The 21,276-nt window shown below is 43.0% G+C and overlaps 1 protein-coding gene across 1 annotated transcript in view; it reads left to right on the forward strand.

Moving 5' to 3' along the window:
* The window catches only part of gxylt2 (glucoside xylosyltransferase 2), a 37,973-nt gene that overhangs the window by 1,160 nt on the left and 15,537 nt on the right, over positions 1-21,276 (forward strand). The window contains exon 2 of the mRNA XM_036571546.1: positions 18,802-18,991. Coding sequence (XP_036427439.1) covers positions 18,802-18,991 — 190 coding nt within the window. The remainder of the gene's footprint in view (positions 1-18,801; positions 18,992-21,276) is intronic.

Consider the following 21,276-nt stretch of genomic DNA (forward strand, 5'->3'; position numbering starts at 1 on the left):
GAAGAACCATTTTTTTTTTAAAAGATGAGAGTGTACAATCTTTAAAAAGATGGTTCTTTAAGGGTTCTTAAGTAAAGGGAATGGTTCTGAGTTCTGTTTAGAGCCATTTGCATGCTTAACTTTTTTTTGCATGGTAAAATGGTTCTTCAAATTAATGGAGAATGTTTTGTATCGTTCTACTTAGAACCTTTTTGAAAATGGTTCTGCATAGCACCATAAAGGGTTCTTCTGTTGCTGCATGCTTGACTTCAGAACCCTTTTTGGTGCTAGTTAGAACCATATACAACACATTCTCCATCAAGAAGACCATTTCACTATGCAGGAACCATTTAAGCAATCCCCGTTCATGGTTCTAAACAGAACCATTCCCTTTACTAGAACCCTCTTTTTAAGAGTATACACTCTTTAAGGGTCCTTTAGTAAAGGAAATGGTTCTATACAGAACAATGAACACTCAGAGAACCCTTTGCATGATTAAAGGGTTCTTTGCATTATGAAAGGGTTCTTCAGACTGATAGAGAATGTGCTGTAGATGGTCTAGAAACTTTTTTGGAAATGGTTCTATATAGCAGCCAAAAGGGTTCTTCTACTGTTACAGTATCAAGCTTGTAACAACAGAAGAACCCTTTTGGGTGCTTTTTAAAAAGGTTCTCTATAGAACCATCTACAGCACATTTTCCATCAACCCTCTGAATGATTAAAGGGTTCTTTGCATCATGAAAGGGTTCTTCAGACTGATCTACAGCACATTTTCCATCAACCTGAAGAACCCTTTCATGATGCAAAGAACCCTTTAATCATGCAAAGGGTCCTTTGACTGTTCATGGTTCTATATAGAACCATTTTCTTTACTACAGAACCCTCGAAGCACCTTCTTTTCAGGAGTGTAGTAGTGCAGAGTTGCACGATCCTAAGATGTTATTCTTAGCCTTGAAGTTGATGCACGGCCAGCCGTTCTTAACGCGGACCCCCTAACAGACCCCCTCCTCGGCCGGTTTTCCTCCGCAGCCTCAAGGACGAGGCAAGTCAGTCTTGATGCGATTATGAGAGGAAGAAAACGCCTCCCTGTCAGAGCATGATGACCCAGTTTGGGCCAAAAAAGGAGGATGCGAATGTCCATATGTGTCGTCCAACTAAATCCAAGCGATATTCATTCCAGTCGTGTTGCATCAACATGAGGAGAAGCCTGTGAGACCTTGACCCCTCTCGGTTCTCAGTGGACCATGATTAAAGCTCGTCTAACCTGAGCACCCTGCTCAGTATTTATCAAAAGTTCCTCCCAACAGGCCTGACCTGAGGTCACCTTGAAGAGAATTAGCTCATTTGCAGAAGGCTCCTGTGGGCCAAACGGAGAAAAAGGACAAATCAATGACCGCTCACTCAGCCTAATTGAGCGAGCCGGCTCCTTTGGGGCTGTCTCGGACGCAGTAGAGATATCCATGAGTATAAAAATGGGATTTAATTGGATTAAGGATGGACAAACCGGTGGCTTTGGTTTGATAGCCTTTATTAATTGACGTACTGCTTATGTGTGCGGAACCTCCGCACTCCGAGGTGCCTGCAGTGCCAAACGTCTTGCTCCAGCGCTAATTACCACCATCAGTATTTTCGCTCGCGGCTGAACCTCCTTATTGCCTCCCCCTAGCGCTGGGCAATGTGGCGGAAGTGTATTATCATGTTAGTTCAGGAAGCTTTTACTATATTTCATTTTTCTGACGTCTGGTGAGCTAGAACAGACTAAATAGTGCCACCTATGAAAAACTATAAATACTGAAAAACTGCACTAAATCCAAATGATAGTCTTCCGATGACCTCACAGTCACGCGGCCACCATTTTGGCAGGCAACGTCAGGTTCGTTCATCACTGCTGTGGCGGTTTGTAATGAGATAACAAAGCTGTGACTGATCCAGCAATGGCAGTAAAACATGTTTGTTTGTTTTTTTTTTTTTAAACACTTTTTAAATCTCATTTTTAAAGCGTATTAACTGATATATTTGAGTGTTTTGCCCCGATTTTGTTTGATTTGTTGCTGTAGTGATAATAAATGAATGATGAAATCTAAACAGCTGAGATTTGCCTGCATTATTATTCCAGCATCCCAATTTGCATACTAGCCCACTTTATAGTATGCCAAATATAGCACATCTACCACTAGAAGTGCACTCAGTAGTGTAGTGCATGAAGTACAGAAGTGTGTGGTTTGGGACGCGTGGTTAGATCAGCCAGTGAGACGTGTTCAACAGCTGCAGCGGCTGAGTTGCTTCGCTGTGCTGCTCGTTTGCTGCTCAGTGAACATTTTGAGGTATTTGTTGACTAAGGATGCATTTATTGAGGTAAACTGATGTTAGCTGAAAAAGCGGACTTGTGCTATACGTACATTCACTGCTGTTGGGACAAAACCTCATATTTCCATTTTTGTTGTTTTTCAGTTGTTGACATAGTTTGAAAATGCTTGCTATTCTTTACATTGTAGGTCAATTTCATGAAGAATGGACCAAAAGAAACAACCCAAAATTAGTTGGAAAAAAATCTGGTTCCATTGACTTACATTAAAAGTAAAGTATGTTTTTTCCTTCTCCTGTAAAGTTACCATTTTGGAAATACGATGTTTTGTTCCAACAGCAGCAATATGTATGTATGTATGTATGTATGTATGTGTGTGTGTGTGTATATATATATATAAATAAATAATGAGATGACTTCAGCTTTGCGACTTTGCAACTTTTTACCAGCTGGAGTGATTTATAAATGCAAAACCGTTCATTCGTCTCCAAATCTAACTCTCTCTCTTTGCCGTTTCGTTAGCTACTCGCGAGGCGAGACAGTTATCTGTGTTGCTATTGTGACCAGCAGTCTGTGTGTCATCCTTCAGGGTTAAAGGCTGAATTAGCAGTTCTACATTAACTCCAGCTTTTTAGACCGTTTATTGTTAAAACTGTGTTGAACGACCAGCAGAGCTTTATTTTACTGGTTTGTTTTGGTGGCCACTTTTATTCGTTTTTCTAAGGTATCACACACCAGAATGTTCTGAACTCAGGAGAAAGGCAGGTTATATGGATCCATTAATGTAGCTAATCTTCTCCTCGTGTGGTTTTCTGGAGACACATCTAAATCGTCCACATGTCCTTTTATCTGTTTTGTGGTCATTCTGGTCTATTTTACTTGGTTTTTATCCACTGCCGGGCTGAATCTGCAGTAATCAGAGCACAGTCAGAGTCACAGCTCACCTGCCAGCATGGCGACGTGGTCTTCTTAAGGACGCGGTCGAATACTATGAATTAAATATTCAGTTGGGAAGCCCTGCCAATGTCCACAGTGTGGTCAGAAAAGCATATTGGGGCATAATTTATCCCACTAACCATAAATATTGTCCTGTTGCCCACCCCTGTTTCCCCCCACACATGACATTGGTGACCTCTCTCTAAGTCCGCACCCACATGCGTGACTGATGGAGGGCAAGGCTGCCACGGGGGAATGTCCACTGAGTGTGTGATTTGGAAAATAACGCTCGCACAAACGAGAGAAGTGTGGGTGAGAGGCTGTGTACATGGCCTGCTGTTGGATTTGAGACGTGATTAACAGCTAACAGCTCTTTTTTACGCTCATCCTCTCTCGGACAGACTTCCTGCCTCAGTGGGTCGAGACAGACAAACAAGTCCCTGATGGGGCAAAACATCACTTCCCTTATGCTATAGTTGACTGTGTACAGTTTTAGAGAGAGAGAGAGAGAGAGAGAGAGAGTGACCGAGCGAGAGAGAGAGAGAGAGAGTGACCGAGCGAGAGAGAGAGAGACCGAGCGAGAGAGAGACCGAGCGAGCGAGAGACCAAGCGAGAGAGAGCAAGCGAGAGACCAAGCGAGAGAGACTGAGCGAGAGACACAGAGAGAGAGCGAGCGAGAGACACTGAGTGAGAGACACAGAGCGAGAGAGAGAGTGTTAAGTGCTGACAAGCTGAAATCCAGGGCTCTTTTAAAGTGCTTTCAGAGCTTTGAATGGTGTCAAAAGTTCTTGTGGAAAACATAAATAGCTCAACTGGATGGATGATTCAGCAGCTCTGCATTGAAAAAACATTGCGTGCTTCTTTTTTTACCCTCTTAATCTCTGAAATGGCAACTTTACAGGAAAAGGAAAGAAAACATTCTTAAATTTCCTCTGAGTTGTTGCACAACTAATTTATTCTATGACATGTTGGCACATTTATGTTGGTTCGTTTGTCATGAAATTTTGACACAGTGTAAAGTTAGTCTAACACTTGTAGATTATGAAACATCGTGATGATACATTTGCCCGTCACACATGCAGCTCACTAGATTTTTAGATTTGATACAGTTTTCAATTCCTGAGCTTAAGAGTTGGTTCATTTTTTTCATATTTTGTGTTAAAAAATGTTAAATGAATTTGCAGAGCTCTAATTTTATGCACCACAGATTAAGTTGGCTTAGGTAAATAAAAGTTCTCAGACAGGACTTTTTCAGTGACTGCAACGCCGACCTCTAACAAAATAAACCCAAAAAATCATAATTACCCTTTTAATTTATAATTAATGTATAAAATGCCCAGTCATGAGTCCGGCTCTGTGCAAAACATAAGCCCCTCCCCCTCTCGTGGCCACTTTATTCTGGTGCCTAGCGTTAACTGTTGACAGAGCTGAGACGCCCGCGGAAGAGAGGGAGGGGCGTATCAGCAATACACTTGTAAATTTCAATGCAGCTGTTGAATTTGAATTTTTTGTGTTGAAATTTTTACTCTTATATCAAAATACTTGTTTTTTTGTAATGTTCCATCAAAATGTAATACATTTTGCCCCTAAAACTGATTTTTGTCACTGTGTACCAGCAGGTAAGGCAAAAGAAATGTTGCCTACAGATGGCGTATCGGTATAAATGGTTATCAGTATCAGGCTAACTTTAGCAAAAAAATGCTGGCTCGGATATCAGAGGGAAAATAAGAGTGAATGTAATCCAGCCCTGTAACAAATCTGTCCTGAAACGGCGCTCACTCCCACTGCTGTAGCTGTGTAGCTCTGTCTGTGAGGTTAATAGAGCAATTGAGTAGTTTCAGCATCACAGACTACTTTTAGATTGAAGTGCTTCAATTAAAAACAGCTCATTTTAAAGCTTTGTAGTTTCTTAACATGAAATATTGATATAAACTGATACTCAGGGTTTCAAAATCGGCAATGGAAATGAAACAGTGGTATTGTGACACATTAGCCAATAATTGGCCTGTTCAGATCATGAAATTTTAGCTTATTGTCATATAAATAATTGTAAAAGTTGAATTATGGTATTTGTTTTATATAACTGTTAAAATACAAGGATAAAGTGGCCAAACTGGCTGATTAGTTATTTGCTTTCTAGCTAGTTAGACTTCATAGCTTCCAGTTGAGGACAGACTCACTCACTCACTGACTGATCATCTAAGCTGCTTATCCTCTGGGTTGCCTATCCCAGCGCTCATTGGGCATAAGGCAGGAAGGGCAGACACCGCTCGAGCTCAAATAAACAAACAGCACTCGCTGCTGCCCCCTAATGTCGCTGTAGCACCAGTCAGAAATTAGAACTTTTATTGTTCTCATGTCTTTATAAAAGTGTTTTCCTTTATTTACCTGCATTTGCATCAACCTGACTGATGAAGACAATTTACTTTTATAGTTATAATCTTTGGAAAATATCGAGAGTCAGCTTAAACAACAGTGGTCAGGCGATTATGTGATAATTGTGACAGTTCACAATAGCATCATGTTTCACCTCCACCTTCCACCATCTATACCCATCAATGGGGCAGTCGTGGGCTGGAGGTTAGGGAACCAGCCTTGTGACCAGAAGGCGACTGGTTCGATCGCCTGAGCCGACAGTACGTGACTGAGGTGCCCTTGAGCAAGACGCCTAACCCCCAACTGCTCCCTAGGTGCTGTGGATAGGGCTGCCCACCGCTCCAGGCAAGTGTGCTCACTGCCCCCTAGTGTGTGTGTTCACAAGTGTGTATGTGGTGTTTCACTGCACGGATGGGTTAGATTGCGGAGGTAATATTTCCCCACTGTGGGACTAATAAGGGTCATTTAATCTTGATCTTAACTAGCTCAGAGAACCTCCCCGAGCCTTTGTTCAAGAATTGATTAATCATTTAAATGCATTTCAGAATGTGCTATAGGTGATACAACCACTGATCTCTATGACCTGTGCAGTCTCTCACTCTTACAGTCAGGTTGCAATCCACGTTTCACTTGATGGGTTTGGCTGTCGCCTCCCGTTTTGCCAATGCTGTAAACAAAAAGAAGCCCGTGAATACAAACTACAGTACAAGTGTGAAAAATACCTGAAGTTTGGTTTTAGTAATAAAGTAGACCCTGTTTTTCCACGTTTAATGTTATGCAGTCACCTTCACTGGAGTCTCAGGAGGCCGGATTATGTGACAAACTCCATTCAACCATAAATGTTCCCAAGTTAGAAGGTTTCCAAGTACAGAAGGTCCAGCAAACATGCTTCACCGACGTTCTGCACACTTTTACAGGTGGCAGTTTAGTAACGTACTCATGAAAACTGAGAGTGAGTCAGCTTTGGAAAGGCCTCTGAATATTCCTGATGGATTAAGTTAGATGAAATTGGAGATCCAGTTTAATCCGGTTTATGAGGTAAGGCTGATATGCCCTTTGGGCTGTTTTTCTTGCTGTAAGTCAGCGCTCATGGCTGAGTTTGCCAGAGTGACAGTGAAGCAAGAAAGCTGTTCTCGTTCGCATGTGCAGCCTGAAGGTCTTTCATGGACACAGACGTACTTGTGCACATGTACACACAGATAACCATTGATGGAAAATCTGCATGTTTGTAACTAGTACTGGACTATATATACACTGATCAGGCATAACATTCTGACCACCTCCTTGTTTCTACGCTCATTGTCCATTTTATCAGCTCCACTTACTAAATAGGTGCGCTTTGTAGTTCTACAGTTACAGACTGTAGTCCATCTGTTTCTCTGATACTTTGTTAGCCCCCTTTTACCCTGTTCTTCAGTGGTCAGGACCCCCATGGACCCTCACAGAGCAGGTACTATTTGGGTGGTGGATCATTCTCAGCACTGCAGTAACACTGACGTGGTGGTGGTGTGTTAGTGTGTGTTGTGCTGGTCTGAGTGGATCAGACACAGCAGTGCTGCTGGGGGTTTTAAACACCTTAGTGTCACTGCTGGACTGAGAATAGTCCACCAACCAAAAATATCCAGTCAACAGCGTCCTGTGACCACTGATGAAGGACTAGAGGATGACCAACACAAGCTGTGCAGCAGATGAGCTATCGTCTCTGACTTTACATCTACAAGGTGGACTGACAAGGTAGGAGTGTCTAATAGAGTGGACAGTGAGTGGACACAGTGTTTAAAAACTCCAGCAGCACTGCTGTGTCTGATCCACTCAGACCAGCACAACACACACTAACACACCACCACCACGTCAGTGTTACTGCAGTGCTGAGAATGATCCCCCACCCAAATAGTACCTGCTCTGTGAGGGTCCATGGGGGTCCTGACCACTGGAGAACAGGGTGAAAGGGGGCTAACAAAGTATGCGTGTGTATATCACTGTTAATGGTTGTTTAGTAAGTAAAATGGTTCTGCGTTGCACCAAAAAGGGTTCTTCTGTTGTCACATGCTTGACATTGGAACCCTTTTTGTGCTATATAGATCTATAACACATTCTCCGTCAATCTGAAGACCATTTCATCATGCAAAGAACCATTTAAGCAATTCTGGTTCATGGTTCTAACTACAACCATTCCCTTTACTGCAGATCCCTTGAAGAACCAACTGTTTAAGAGTGTTCACTCTTTAAAGATGGCTCTTAAAGGTTCTTTAGTAAAGAAAATGGTTCTATATAGAACCATGAACACTCACAGTACCCTCTGCATGATTAAAGGGTTCTTTGCATCATGAAAGTGTTCTTTAGATTGATGGAAACTGTACATGAATGTACATATAGATGGTTCTATGTAGAAACATTTTGAAAAGGGTTCTAGTGTAGCAGCCAAAAGGGTTCTTCTGTTATTACAAGCTTGACATTGGAACAATTAAAGAACCCTTTTGGGAGCTATTTTCAAAAAGGGTCTATATATAACCGTCTATAGCACATGTTCCATCAATGTGAAGAACTCTTTCATGGTGCAAAGAACCCTTTAATCATGCAAAGGGTTCTATGAGTGTCGAAGGTTCTAGATAGAACCATTTTCTTTACTAAAGAACCATTGAAGCACTGTCTTTTTTTAAGAAGGTTGTTACAAGCTTGGCATTGTAACAACAGGAGAACCCTTTTGGGTGCTATATAGAAACATTTTCAAAAAGGTTCTATATTAACCATCTACAGCACGTTTTTACATCAATCTCATGAACGCTTTCATGGTGCAAAGAACCCTTTAATCATGCAGAGGGTTCTGTGAGTGTTCACGGTTCTAGATAGAACCATTTTCTCTACTGAAGAACCCTTGAGGAACCTTCTTTTTTAAGAGCGATGATAACACATTATAAACTACATAATTAATAGATTGGCAGGGTCTGTGTTGCCGAGTGGTTTATTTTTAGGTGTGTGCGCTTCACTCATGGTATCCATGGTTCTGTCTCACGAGGCACGTTCCGTTTAAACAGGGTTCCTGACTGAGTTTCAGCTTCACAAATGCTGTTGAGGTCAGATACTCAGGCTGTGATTAATCCACAAAAGAATGATGTTTTCGTTAAACAGCCAGTTGTGTGAAACATGAGGAGCAGCTGAGCAGCTTATTTTTCAAAGAAGGCAAATCACACCAGGTAAATATATAAAAAATGCTGATAAAAAGCAGTGCTGTCTCCAGTGTCACCATCAGTGCTTATTAGAGTGCTTTATGTTCTTGATGTCTGTGTGTGATTTGTTTTCTCCACTGAAAAACATTATTTTTCATGTGATTGACATAGAGGTGGGCGATATGGTGAATATATAATATCAAGATGCCTGCAGAAACTTTTACAATACACAACATGCCATAATATTTATCAAGTTGGCTTGAAATAGTTCTCCGTAATCTTCTCCTCCTTCTTCTTCATCTTCTTCTTCGTATTATTATTATTATTATTATTATTATTATACGCTCAAAAAATAAAATGTTTCTTGTCCTGCAGTTATTAAGCTAGAACCATGAGACTTTGCAGGATCGTAGGTCCCATACCCGCATAGTGTGCTTTTCTAATCAATCCAGTGTGCGGTTTTCATAAAATGATCGTTCAAAGACGATATTTTTGAATGGCAGAATGTTTGGTACTGTTTTTAAGGTACCACTGAATTTAAGGTGGCACTGCGGTCAAGGTTGTAATTCATTTAAGCCATCAGTAAATTTAAGGTGGCAGTGAATTTAAGGGATCAGTAAATTTAAGGTGGCAGTGAATTTAAGGGATCTATAAATTTAAGGTGGCAGTGAATTTAAGGCATCAGTGGATTTAATTGGTAAGAGGCTCAGCCCTGATCGGTCCAAGAGCTTTTATGATCTGACATCCCATAATGAGCCTGTCCTGGAGCAGGTTGGGTGTGCAGCATAAGTTACCATGGAGATGTTGCCAATGAAAGATCCAGAAGAAAATCCAACATTAAGATTGAACTAAGCTTAAAGCCACATACCTAAGCAAGAAATCCAGAGCCCAGGACCTGACAGCCAACTCCACTGTGTATTATTGCTAGGTGCCTCAGATTGTTTTGAAAGAACATGGATAAAAATGTAATAAACAGCGTCTTTCCGAGCAATAAAACAATAGTGAAGCAACGCACTTGATTTTGGCACATGGATCTCGAAACATGTTTATGGCCAAGCATCAGTTTACACTGATAAACCAATCATAAAGAAACATCAAGAGATCGCGCAAGGTTTTCATTGCTGTTTTCATGCAATGTAATGAATAAGGAATTATATCAGGGGTGCACAACTCCAGTCCTGTAGGGCTGGAATCCAGTACAGTTTGGTGATTTACCTCCTCCAACACACCTGATTAAGCCAATCTGTTAATTCCAAGTTAACTGGGTGTGTTTAAGTAGGGAAATTACCGAACTATGCTGAACACTGACCCTCCAGGACTGGAGCTGTGCACCCCTGATTTATATCAAGAATAAATAAGAGGAATGTATGTAGATTTTATCATCGTAGCCTATTGAAATTCTGAAAAAGGTTTGTGGTACTAATACAGGCAAGAGTTAGGCCAATCCCATTTCTTATTATTACCCCTACCCCTTATTTTTGAGTGTCTCCTTGCCCCTTAGAACTGAGTTACTGGGGGTAGTGGTTGAAATCTTCCCTCTGAAATGAGACCCTCAAATAAAAAGAGCATCACTTCATTAACAGCTACTAGCGCTGCTCTGTAGGTGACCCTGCCAGTCTGCAGTGACAGCAGAGGAGGGTAAAGTTCAGCTCCTCACTGCTGGGCTTTAGTTACATTTAGGGAATCAGATGCCTTCAAAGAGGGGGGCAATTATTTATTATCACCACCCCTAATTCTTCAGTGATATGAAGCTGAAGTCAGATATTCACCAGCTTCTCGTTCGAATTTTCCCATTCCACCTTAAATGGAGCAGCAGTTCTGATGCCTGAAGCGCCAGAATGTAACTACTGCACCATTTAAGGTGGAACGGAACATTTAACTAGCGAGCTACCGAGACATCAGCTACTACTAGCAATTATTTATGCTTGTTATGAAGAAAAGGACCAAAATACATTGAAATGACATTAAGCTAAGATAATATAATGGGTATCGTAATTTTTAACAAAGAAATTTCTCACATTTGTGGGTTTCTTTGGTCTCTTGTTCAGCCATCTTGCTGGTTTTTCTTTTTTTCTCATATCTCTCTGTTTGGAGTCTCTGAAAAACCTCAGTTTGGAGGGCCACGTAGCCCAAACACTTCGCCCTACCCCTCTATCTCATCAAACATCGGGACACCCTTCCCCTAGGCATGAACGCACAAAACGGAGGAGTAGGGCTAAGTGGTGAAATGGGATTGAATGGGCTTCGGAATGGGATCTTGACCAATAAGTGAACACGTCTAATTCGGTGCACTTTAGCCACTGCGATGTGAAACCAACCGAACCAAATATTCAGCGATATGCGTAGATGTCAGTTAATCCAAACACTGGTGCAGACTTTCGCAAATGAACTGGTTGAGAAAACATATCAGAATAAAACAGTCCAGTCAAAACAAGCCACCTCAGATTTTCCAGACATTCTTTTAGTGCAGACTAGCAGCTCTGAGGAGGAACAGGCTCATTAAGTTTATTAATGTAAACATAAATATCACTCTATGATGCCATGATGTATTTGCACAGTATTCTAACATTGAATGTTGTTAATTCCGACCAGCACTATTCATGACCCGTCACTCAAAATCACAGCCGCACGATGAGATTTACTGCTGTATGTCGGCGTATTCTGCAGTGCTGAGGGACAAGTACCGACTAGGCCTAACGGTTCCCAATGAAGCGTTTTAAACAAATACCTCTCGCCGTCATCTGGAACTCGGTTATGTCGTGCGCCCGGAGGCAAACTCGCTGCTTCATGGCAGGCACGTTACGTAGAGCCATAAACATGTCATCTGGGAAGACTTAGAGCTTCTCTCCTCCCTCTTCGCCGAACTCCGAAAAAAATTCTCCTCGCTCGCCCAAGCGTCCTGATGAGTTGTGCCACGGCCCACTCTGCTCGAGTCCTCGTCGGGAAAGAAAAGAAACTTTTTCTTACTTTTAGTCGCCAGCCTTTTACAGCAGGGTTTCCAGCCAAGGATGGCATGAAAAAAAGCAGCTTTTGGCAGAGGAAGCTAAGATCGTGAGGGGAGAAGTGTTAAATCAGTTGGCTGTAGGAGATGTGCGGTTAAAGGCTTGCTGAAAAGCACTGGCTCTGTTCCCACACACAGAGAGAGGAGAGGATTTTCATACGGAGCTGGAAGTCGCAGCGTTTTTGCCGTTTTGAATACCCTTTGAAGGATTCCTCCTGGGTCGCTCCTTGATACATATAAGTTCGAGGCGCCACTTGAGCAGTTTTGTACTTTAAGCAGTAGGATTTGTTTGGTTTAAAGCAGGGGAGGGGGGCGCTGGTCCTGGACGGCCAGATTCCTGCACAGTTTGGTGGTTTTCCTGCTCAAGCACACCTGATTCGGCTCATCAGGTTTAGTTGGTGGGCAGGGAAACCACCAAACTGGGCCCTCAGTTCACCCCTGGTTTAAAAGGTTTCTTTGGTTGAAGAAAGAAAAATGGTTTTGTTAGAGGTTCTACTTTTTCTTATGCTAGTAAAAGCTGCAATTGTAGTGCGTTGCCTGCTTAGAACCTGTTATAGTAACCTATCATAATGAACGTAATACCTTCTCTAGCCTTAATCCAGTTAAACCTTTCCAGATGTGCTGAATCAGGCTATGGATTTTACGACCAGCTCAGTGAACATTGTGTGCTGATGGAAAAAGAGGTTGCAGCTTTGAGTTGACAGGGGTTTTTATGTGTACATGATGAAAAAACATTTAGCGTTCTGGCCTTTTCCCTCAGTCGTCTAGGTCATCGTCTAGCACTAGTTCTTCCCTTAAGTGAATAAAAACTCCAGCAAACTTAAGTAAACTTAATCTAGGTTACTGTATTTACTTACATGCATTTTAACACTGTGTTTTCATGCAAAGATGTTCACCAATATGATTGAATACATTCCGATTATAGATTCAGACTGAGGTGTTTATGCTCACTCTACTCAACAATCTGATGGAAAATCTCTGTTTACATGCTCACTACAAGTAATCCGATCCAAATTAATGCACATGCATAGAGAACTACTTAGTGTGGACGTTACCATGACAACCAGCATCACGTGAGTCCAGTCAGAGTGAGATGAGCAGCAGTGAGCAGTGCTTGTGTTTTTAACTGCTTTAAAATGATGTCAGACTCAGGAAAACGTCCTTCACATGTCCTTATTAAAGAAGGCCGAGAGGAAGACGTCGTGTTCTGAGACACATAAGCTGGACGTCCGTCCCACCGCCGTCTTTTAAAGATCAGAGCATAAACTTCATCTCCTCTGCAGACCAGTTTCTGCTCCGCCATGCTGAACGGTATAAACTTTCACTATGACGTGACGAACATGATCAGAACGGACTTAAACTTTCCGATAGGGAATGTAATCAGATACAGGCGTTTACACGGATATTATTCTTCTATTTAACAGATTATTTACAGGATTACCCACCTCGATCAATCAGATAGGAACTGTATTCTGAATGGCCTCAATTGGACTAGACTATTCTGATTGAGCTATTTGTTGGATTATTACCAGATTCTTAGGCTGCATGTAAACGTGGCTGCTGGCTAAATACCCTTATAAAATAATGTTAGGATTATTTTATAGCTTTTCTTAGCTTAACATGCTGGCAGCTCATATTAAACAGGATAAAAAAAATGTTTTTTTGAAAATTAATGATAATTCATTCGTACTAGTGCAGTCCTTTGGTCAAAGTGAGCTAAAACTAAGTTTCGGTGGTGTTATGACTGTGAAAAAATGGAAGGTTAAGTCATTTATTTTAATAAAATAAACTTAATTAAGGCATAAATCCAAGTTTTAAATGACTTTTATTGTCCACGTCAGTTAAAAGTCTGAAATGGATTTTAACTCTGACTATTGAACCACTTCAGTAGAAGGATCTCAGTGTTTCTCAACCTTTTTGTATGATGTATGACGGGGCTAATAATCTGCATTTTCACTGCAAGTTGCAAAACAATTTTTGGAATTTTTTATTAGTTTATTAGGCAAGTTGTTTTTTCAGAAGGGTTCTTTGAGGTGCCCTTTTGAAGAAACAGGGCTTCTGAAGTGCTGCCCCCTTGCAGACCCACAGTGTACTGCACTAGCGTGTACTGTGTCACGCTGTTTTCCCAAATACCAGTGAAAAGTCTTAATGTGTTTTTGTTTGTGATAAATGTGTTGCTGTCTTAATCCTGTTTTGCAGAGAATGTTGTTGGTGGCTTCAGCGTTAAAAGCTGTTGGCCTAGTTCCTGTAAATTATCCCGCTGTAAACACGCGAGGCGTATTTGTGAAGGAAACTAAAGCCTTCAAAGCAGAAACAGCAGCCCTCCCTCGCACCCCCGTCTTGTCTAACGTGTGTCGCATGGTTGTGTCTCAGTGAAGCAGAAAACAAAGCGTCTCGCATGAAAAGCGTCTCTCCACTCGCATCCTTCGTGATGGGATAGTTTTTTTCCAATATCAAGGTCCACGTTTGACTTTCAGCAAGAGTATTTGCCTGTCCTCTCCTCTGTGAGAGTCCTTTGATGTCTAGGTTTTTTTTTTTCCTCCCCCCCCTCCCTCTTTCTCTCTCTCCCTCTCTCTCTCTCTCTCTCCCTCCCTCTTTCTCTTCCTCTCTCTCTCTCTCTCTCTCTCTCTCTCTCTCTCTCTCCCTCTCTTTCTCTCTCTCTCTCTCTCTCTCTCTCTCGCTCTCTCCCTCCCTCTTTCTCTTCCTCTCTCTCCCTCTCTTTCTCTCTCTCTCTCTCTCCCTCTTTCTCCCTCTCTTTCTTTCTCTCTCTCTCTCCCTCTCTCTCTCCCTCTCCCTCTCTCTCTCTCTCTCTCTCCCTCTCTATTTCTCCCTCTCCCTCTCTCCCTCTCTTTCTCCCTCTCCCTCTCTCCCTCTTTCTCTCTCTCTCTCTCCCTCCCTCTTTCTCTCCTTCTCTCTCTCTCCCTCTCTCTCTTTCTCCCCCTCTCTCTCTCCCTCTCTCTTTCTCCCTCTCCCCCTCTCTCTGTCTCCTTGGGCTGCATGATTTTGTTTCTTTTAACTAAATCCCAGGATAAATGGAGGACTGTGCACAGAGGTCGTCTCTAGTTGCAGTGTTGGAAAGCTCGCGTCTTCCAGCTCATTCACTGTCTGCCTCAAACGTGAAGCGTAAATGTAAACCCAAAACTAAAAACATGTACGCAAGAAACACAAGACAAGCTAGCAGTGCTCAAAAAATGAAGCAGCATGCCCCTCTTCTTCTGTCTAGAGGCTCTCCAGGGTCAATTTAAATTCTGTTGTAGTTTCTGTCCCTCCCTCCGCTGTCTTGGCAGCCTTTTTGCATCAGATGCAGAAAGTACTGAGCGGGGCGCTGAGCCGTGACTGTAAAGCCAAATTCGCAGAAGATCTCCGAGTTAAAGGCCTCTGCCTGTTTCTCCGCCGTTCAGAACAGCTTAATTCTAACTTCTTGAAAGCGAAGTTAAAGAGGAACAAGTTCAGCTGTTTTTAGTGTTAGAAGGTGCTGCGTCATACCAGAGGTTCGGAAAAAAAACGGTTTCAGACCAAAAAAGCAAGGAAAAAATGCTAAGTGATACCTTTGGTTGTGTATCAAACTTGCAGGAGTCACCTCAGCAGCATGATGTGATGGTTTATACACTCCTCATCCCACTCAGCTCCTTTTAACTCACAACAGAACAGGCGGTCTTACCAGCTGGGAATACAGAACTAGTCAGAGTGGTGTTGGAGCGGAATGGGCATACCTATGCAAAAGTTTGAGCACCCTGGGACAAGCTCTATAACTTTTGTACCGACCACATATTATGTTTTTTTTTTATGACCATGATAAATTCAGTAGGTAAAACTGAATTTAAAAGTAGGTAAAACTTCGGCCTGCACTACTTTTATCCCGATTTTCTTTTTCTTTTTTTATTTTTCCCCGTGTTCTCCCCAATTTAGTCGTATCCAGTTCCACCCACTAGTTAGGACTCCCAAATCACACGATACCACCAGTGCTAGGAGGTTCCTCTGAGACCTGTGAAGCACCACGACATCTTTTCGCACCAATGCTAGTTCTGTTACATCAGCTAACAGACGTTAGGGGGGGGCCACTGAAGAACAGGGTAAAAGGGGGCTAACAAAGTATCAGAGAAACAGATGGACTACAGTCTGTAACTGTAGAACTACAAAGTGCACCTATATAGTAAGTGGAGCTGATAAAATGGACAATAAGCATAGAAACAAGGAGGTGGTCATAATGTTATGCCTGACTGGTGTAGCAAGACTAATGGACTAAATAAGTAAATAAGGGGGTGTGGCCATGCCAAAGCACTACTGATATAGCCACACCCCACAAACAGTCCAAAGGAATTCTGGGAGATGTAGGAATGAAGACGTACAGGTTCTGGAATAGAACAGTTCAGTATCTCTCAAACTGCAGTGCAAAACAAATTGAACAAGACTGTTTGTTAGTGTCTCCGGTCCCCTAAAAGTTGCTGACCTCCTCTTTCGTTTGTGATCAGTCATCTGTGAAAGAGAATGAAGTTAAATATCCAATACGCATCCAGAGACTTGGCCAGTGAAACCTGGCAGTGGCGAGGGCCAAGGCCCACACACTTTTATCACTGGCCCACCCAAAATGACCGTTCAAGTGGAATTTTAACATTAAAAATATGCTAAATACATCACATATTTGAAATGTAATTTTAGTCCCATCGAAGTACAAATTTATACCAAAAAGTAACGATGCACCAATATGAGATGCCGATACATAAACATTTAGTAACATGGGATCTACCTGGATTAGCATTACAGAGAAATATAACATTTATTTCAGCAAGTTTACAAATGCAGTACAATTTATTAAATGCAGACATTTTAGCACAGGCTACGTTCACATTACAAACCTTATTGCTCAAATCCGATTCTTTGCTCAAATCCGATCTCTCTGACAGGATGGTTCACGCTCGTTTAGGTAAGTGATTCAAATCTGTCATTAATGTGACGAACCGGCGTCCTGAAATGACCCTCATGAGCTCATCCTACTCAGTAACGTCACGTGAATGAATCACTGCATCATCAGCACAAACTAACGAGCAGAACGAGCTTCGCTGAGAAGATAATTAACTCTGATCAGCTCTCAGCTTCATTATTAGAGCGAGACGAAGGAGAAAAAGGTGAGATGAGCTGCTTTTCCACCATTTACAGGCTATAACTTCTGTTCGGCGCTGTTGCCATGGTAACGCTGAATGATGGCGCAGCGCAGCGGAAAAAAGCACATGAATTCCAATCTGAGCGTCACATTAAGGTCGCATGGCCATGAATCGGATACGTATCCGATCTAGGACCACATATGAAAGTGGCTAAGGTCTGATTTGAAAAGATCAGATTTGTGTCCACACAGCCCTGAAAAAATCAGATCTGAGTCACATTAGGGCAAAAAATCGGATTTGTGCCACTTTATTTCACGTTTATTTCATAGTAAAAAAACAGACTAAGCAAATGTTTCAGCTTCTTACTGTCATCAATGCTCATGAAGCAACTCTCTCAACCTACTTCCTTTTGAAGAGGAAGTGGAATTGGCCTCATCTGTGTAGGTTCTGCTAAGGCCTTCTTAAAGTGGCAGTACACCAACAAGAGGATATACTCAGATGCAAAAAACAAACATCAAATACATCAAGACCATCAGAAACCATTCCAAAAGATACATTAATCAAACAAAGTCTTTTAATAATACTGCATGTCTTTGCGTCCCGAGTTGGACACACCACTGTTCACCCTATATTATCATGATAGTGCTATAAATGGCATTATAGATATGATAAATGTCCACAGAAATAGAGTTCCAGTTTCGATTTGATGCTGGATTAAAACTTTAAACATCAAATTTTTCTTAATCTTTCAGTTTCAGTTTGACGCATGGATGGTTCACTGTGTTTCAGCATGGTAGCACCATAGATGGAATTATAGATATGAAAAGCTTTCATATCCATATACACAGATCAGGCGTATCATTATGACCACCTCATTGTTTCTACACTCATTGTCCATTTTATCAGCTCCTCTTACTATATAGGTGCACTTTGTAGTTCTACAGTTACAGACTGTAGTCCATCTGTTTCTCTGCATACTTTGTTAGCCCCCTTTTACCCTGTTCTTCAGTGGTCAGGACCCCCATGGACCCTCACAGAGCAGGTACTATTTGGGTGTTGGATCATTCTCGGCACCGCAGTAACACCGATGTGGTGGTGGTGTGTTAGTGTGTGTTGTGCTGGTACAAGTGGATCAGACACAGCAGTGCTGCTGGAGTTTTTAAACACTGTGTCCACTCACTGTCCATTCTATTAGACACTCCTACCTTGTCAGTCCACCTTGTAGATGTAAAGTCAGAGACGATAGCTCATCTGCTGCTGCACAGTTTGTGTTGGTCATCCTCTAGTCTTTCATCAGTGGTCACAGGACGCTGCCCACAGGATGCTGTTGGCTGGATATTTTTGGTTGGTAGGCTATTCTCAGTCCAGCAGCGACACTGAGGTGTTTAAAACTCCAGCAGCACTGCTGTGTCTGATCCACTCAGACCAGCGCAACACACACTAACACACCACCACCATGTCAGTGTTACTGCAGTACTGAGAATGACCCACCACACAAATAGTACCTGCTCTGTGAGGGTCCATGGGGGTCCTGACCACTGAAGAACAGGGTAAAAGGGAGCTAACAAAGTATCAGAGAAACAGATGGACTACAGTCTGTAACTGTAGAACTACAAAGTGCACCTATATAGTAAGTGGAGCTGATAAAATGGACAATGAGCGTAGAAACAAGGAGGTGGTCATAATGTTATGCTTGATCGGTGTATATTACAGTATGTTCATGTCCCAGTAATGGTATCCTCAGGATATATTAGTTTGTACACAAAGTATTTTTAGGGAATATTTCATGGTTTTACTCTGCTGACCTGGAACAGATGTGAGACAGATGCTTTGTGTAGCACCATTATGGAGCAACATCACTCAGACTTCAGAAAAACAGTAAGATGTTGGTTTGAGAGATGTGTGACCGTTTTTACCTTGATTTGACCTTTGCAGGCAGAAGAGTGAGCTGGGCCGGTCGAAGGTCACCCGGGCGGAGGACGTTATGCACCTTGCTGTAGTCGCCTGTGGGAACCGCCTGGAGGAAACGCTCACTATGGTGAAGTCGGCGCTGCTCTTCAGCATCAAGAAGATCAAGTTTCACATCTTCGCAGAAGAGGATTTGACGGAGCAGTTTGAGAAAGGGGTACGAGTTCAGGCAGGAGAGTCACTGTCACTCGTATACATGCACTCAGTAATCCGATCGTAATCAGATTTCTGCAGTTATCCGATTATTCAAATAGTCTTGTAAACACCGTACTCCGATCTAGAAATCCGATTAAGAAATCCGATGAAGAGAGCTTGATTTTAGCTCAGTAATCAGATTTCTCAGTGCATGTGAACTCTTACTCTGATTTCTATCGGATTTCTACAGTAGATGTCACAAAACGCATCAAAACACTGTTGGAGAGACGCTGAAACCAAACGCGCAATAAAGGATTTAAATATTCCTCATCTTCTAGATGATGTTTGATCATATTTTCAGGTAAAGTGGTGCGATGTTTTAAAAAAAAAGCCGCAGCGTGACATTTAAATTTTGTATTATGTTTACGTCACGTCTTCTTCTGTGAGTCTACACTGTCTGACTCGAGTTTCCCCATTATCTGATTACTCAAATGCATGAAAACGTGTTGATCGGATTACTGACAAAATCAGATTTTCTGCAGTAATCGGATTATTAAGTGCATGTAAACACACTCACTGTCTTATTTTAGTAACAGCACTGGTTTGTTTCTGTACTCATAGGACTGAAAGATCAGTGACTCTTTATTCTGAGTGTCCTTTTTAGAAACAAACACTCAACAGACTCACAGTAACATGTCAAAAACATATGAAGGTCAGGATTAGGGCCAGGGTCAGGGTAAGGGTTAGGATTAGCGCCAGGGTGAGGGTAAGGGTTAGGATTAGGGCCAGGGTGAGGGTTAGGATTAGGGCCAGGGTGAGGGTGAGGGTTAGGATTAGGGCCAGGGTGAGGGTGAGGGTTAGGATTAGGGCCAGGGTGAGGGTGAGGGTTAGGATTAGGGCCAGGCTGAGGGTTAGGATTAGGGCCAGGGTGAGGGTTAGGATTAGGGCCAGGGTGAGGGTGAGGGTTAGGATTAGGGCCAGGCTGAGGGTTAGGATTAGGGCCAGGCTGAGGGTTAGGATTAGGGCCAGGCTGAGGGTTAGGATTAGGGCCAGGGTGAGGGTGAGGGTTAGGATTAGGGCCAGGGTGAGGGTGAGGGTTAGGATTAGGGCCAGGCTGAGGGTTAGGATTAGGGCCAGGGTGAGGGTTAGGATTAGGGCCAGGGTGAGGGTGAGGGTTAGGATTAGGGCCAGGGTGAGGGTGAGGGTTAGGATTAGGGCCAGGCTGAGGGTTAGGATTAGGGCCAGGCTGAGGGTTAGGATTAGGGCCAGGGTGAGGGTAAGGGTTAGGATTAGGGCCAGGGTGAGGGTAAGGGTTAGGATTAGGGCCAGGGTGAGGGTCAGGATTAGGGCCAGGGTGAGGGTGAGGGTTAGGATTAGGGCCAGGGTGAGGGTGAGGGTTAGGATTAGGGCCAGGCTGAGGGTTAGGATTAGGGCCAGGGTGAGGGTTAGGATTAGGGCCAGGGTGAGGGTGAGGGTTAGGATTAGGGCCAGGCTGAGGGTTAGGATTAGGGCCAGGCTGAGGGTTAGGATTAGGGCCAGGGTGAGGGTAAGGGTTAGGATTAGGGCCACGGTGAGGGTAAGGGTTAGGATTAGGGCCAGGGTGAGGGTTAGGATTAGGGCCAGGGTGAGGGTTAGGATTAGGGCCAGGGTGAGGGTGAGGGTTAGGATTAGGGCCAGGCTGAGGGTTAGGATTAGGGCCAGGCTGAGGGTTAGGATTAGGGCCAGGGTGAGGGTTAGGATTAGGGCCAGGCTGAGGGTTAGGATTAGGGCCAGAGTGAGGATGAGGGTTAGGATTAGGGCCAGGGTGAGGGTTAGGATTAGGGCCAGGCTGAGGGTGAGGGTTAGGATTAGGGCCAGGCTGAGGGTGAGGGTTAGGATTAGGGCCAGGGTGAGGGTTAGGATTAGGACCAGGGTCAGGGTTAGGATTAGGGCCAGGGTCAGGGTTAGGATTAGGGCCAGGCTGAGGGTTAGGATTAGGGCCAGGGTGAGGGTTAGGATTAGGGCCAGGGTCAGGGTTAGGATTAGCGCCAGGGTGAGGGTCAGGATTAGGGCCCGGGTGAGGGTTAGGATTAGGGCCAGGCTGAGGGTTAGGATTTGGGTAAGGTTGGTAAGGTTAGGTTTTGCGTAATGTAAGTATCATATTAACAACACATCTACTTAATGTAAGTGATGTGTCAATAGAACATCTTCAAGATATTTACTTCAGTGTATTCAGATGCTGCACTACTGCTGCTCCACTGATATGTTGTTAATGTGTTACTAATAATCTGTTAAGAGTTTATTAATCATCTACAAGGGACCGCTCCA

Source organism: Colossoma macropomum, unplaced genomic scaffold, assembly GCF_904425465.1.
Source record: "Colossoma macropomum unplaced genomic scaffold, Colossoma_macropomum, whole genome shotgun sequence".
NCBI lineage: Eukaryota > Metazoa > Chordata > Actinopteri > Characiformes > Serrasalmidae > Colossoma > Colossoma macropomum.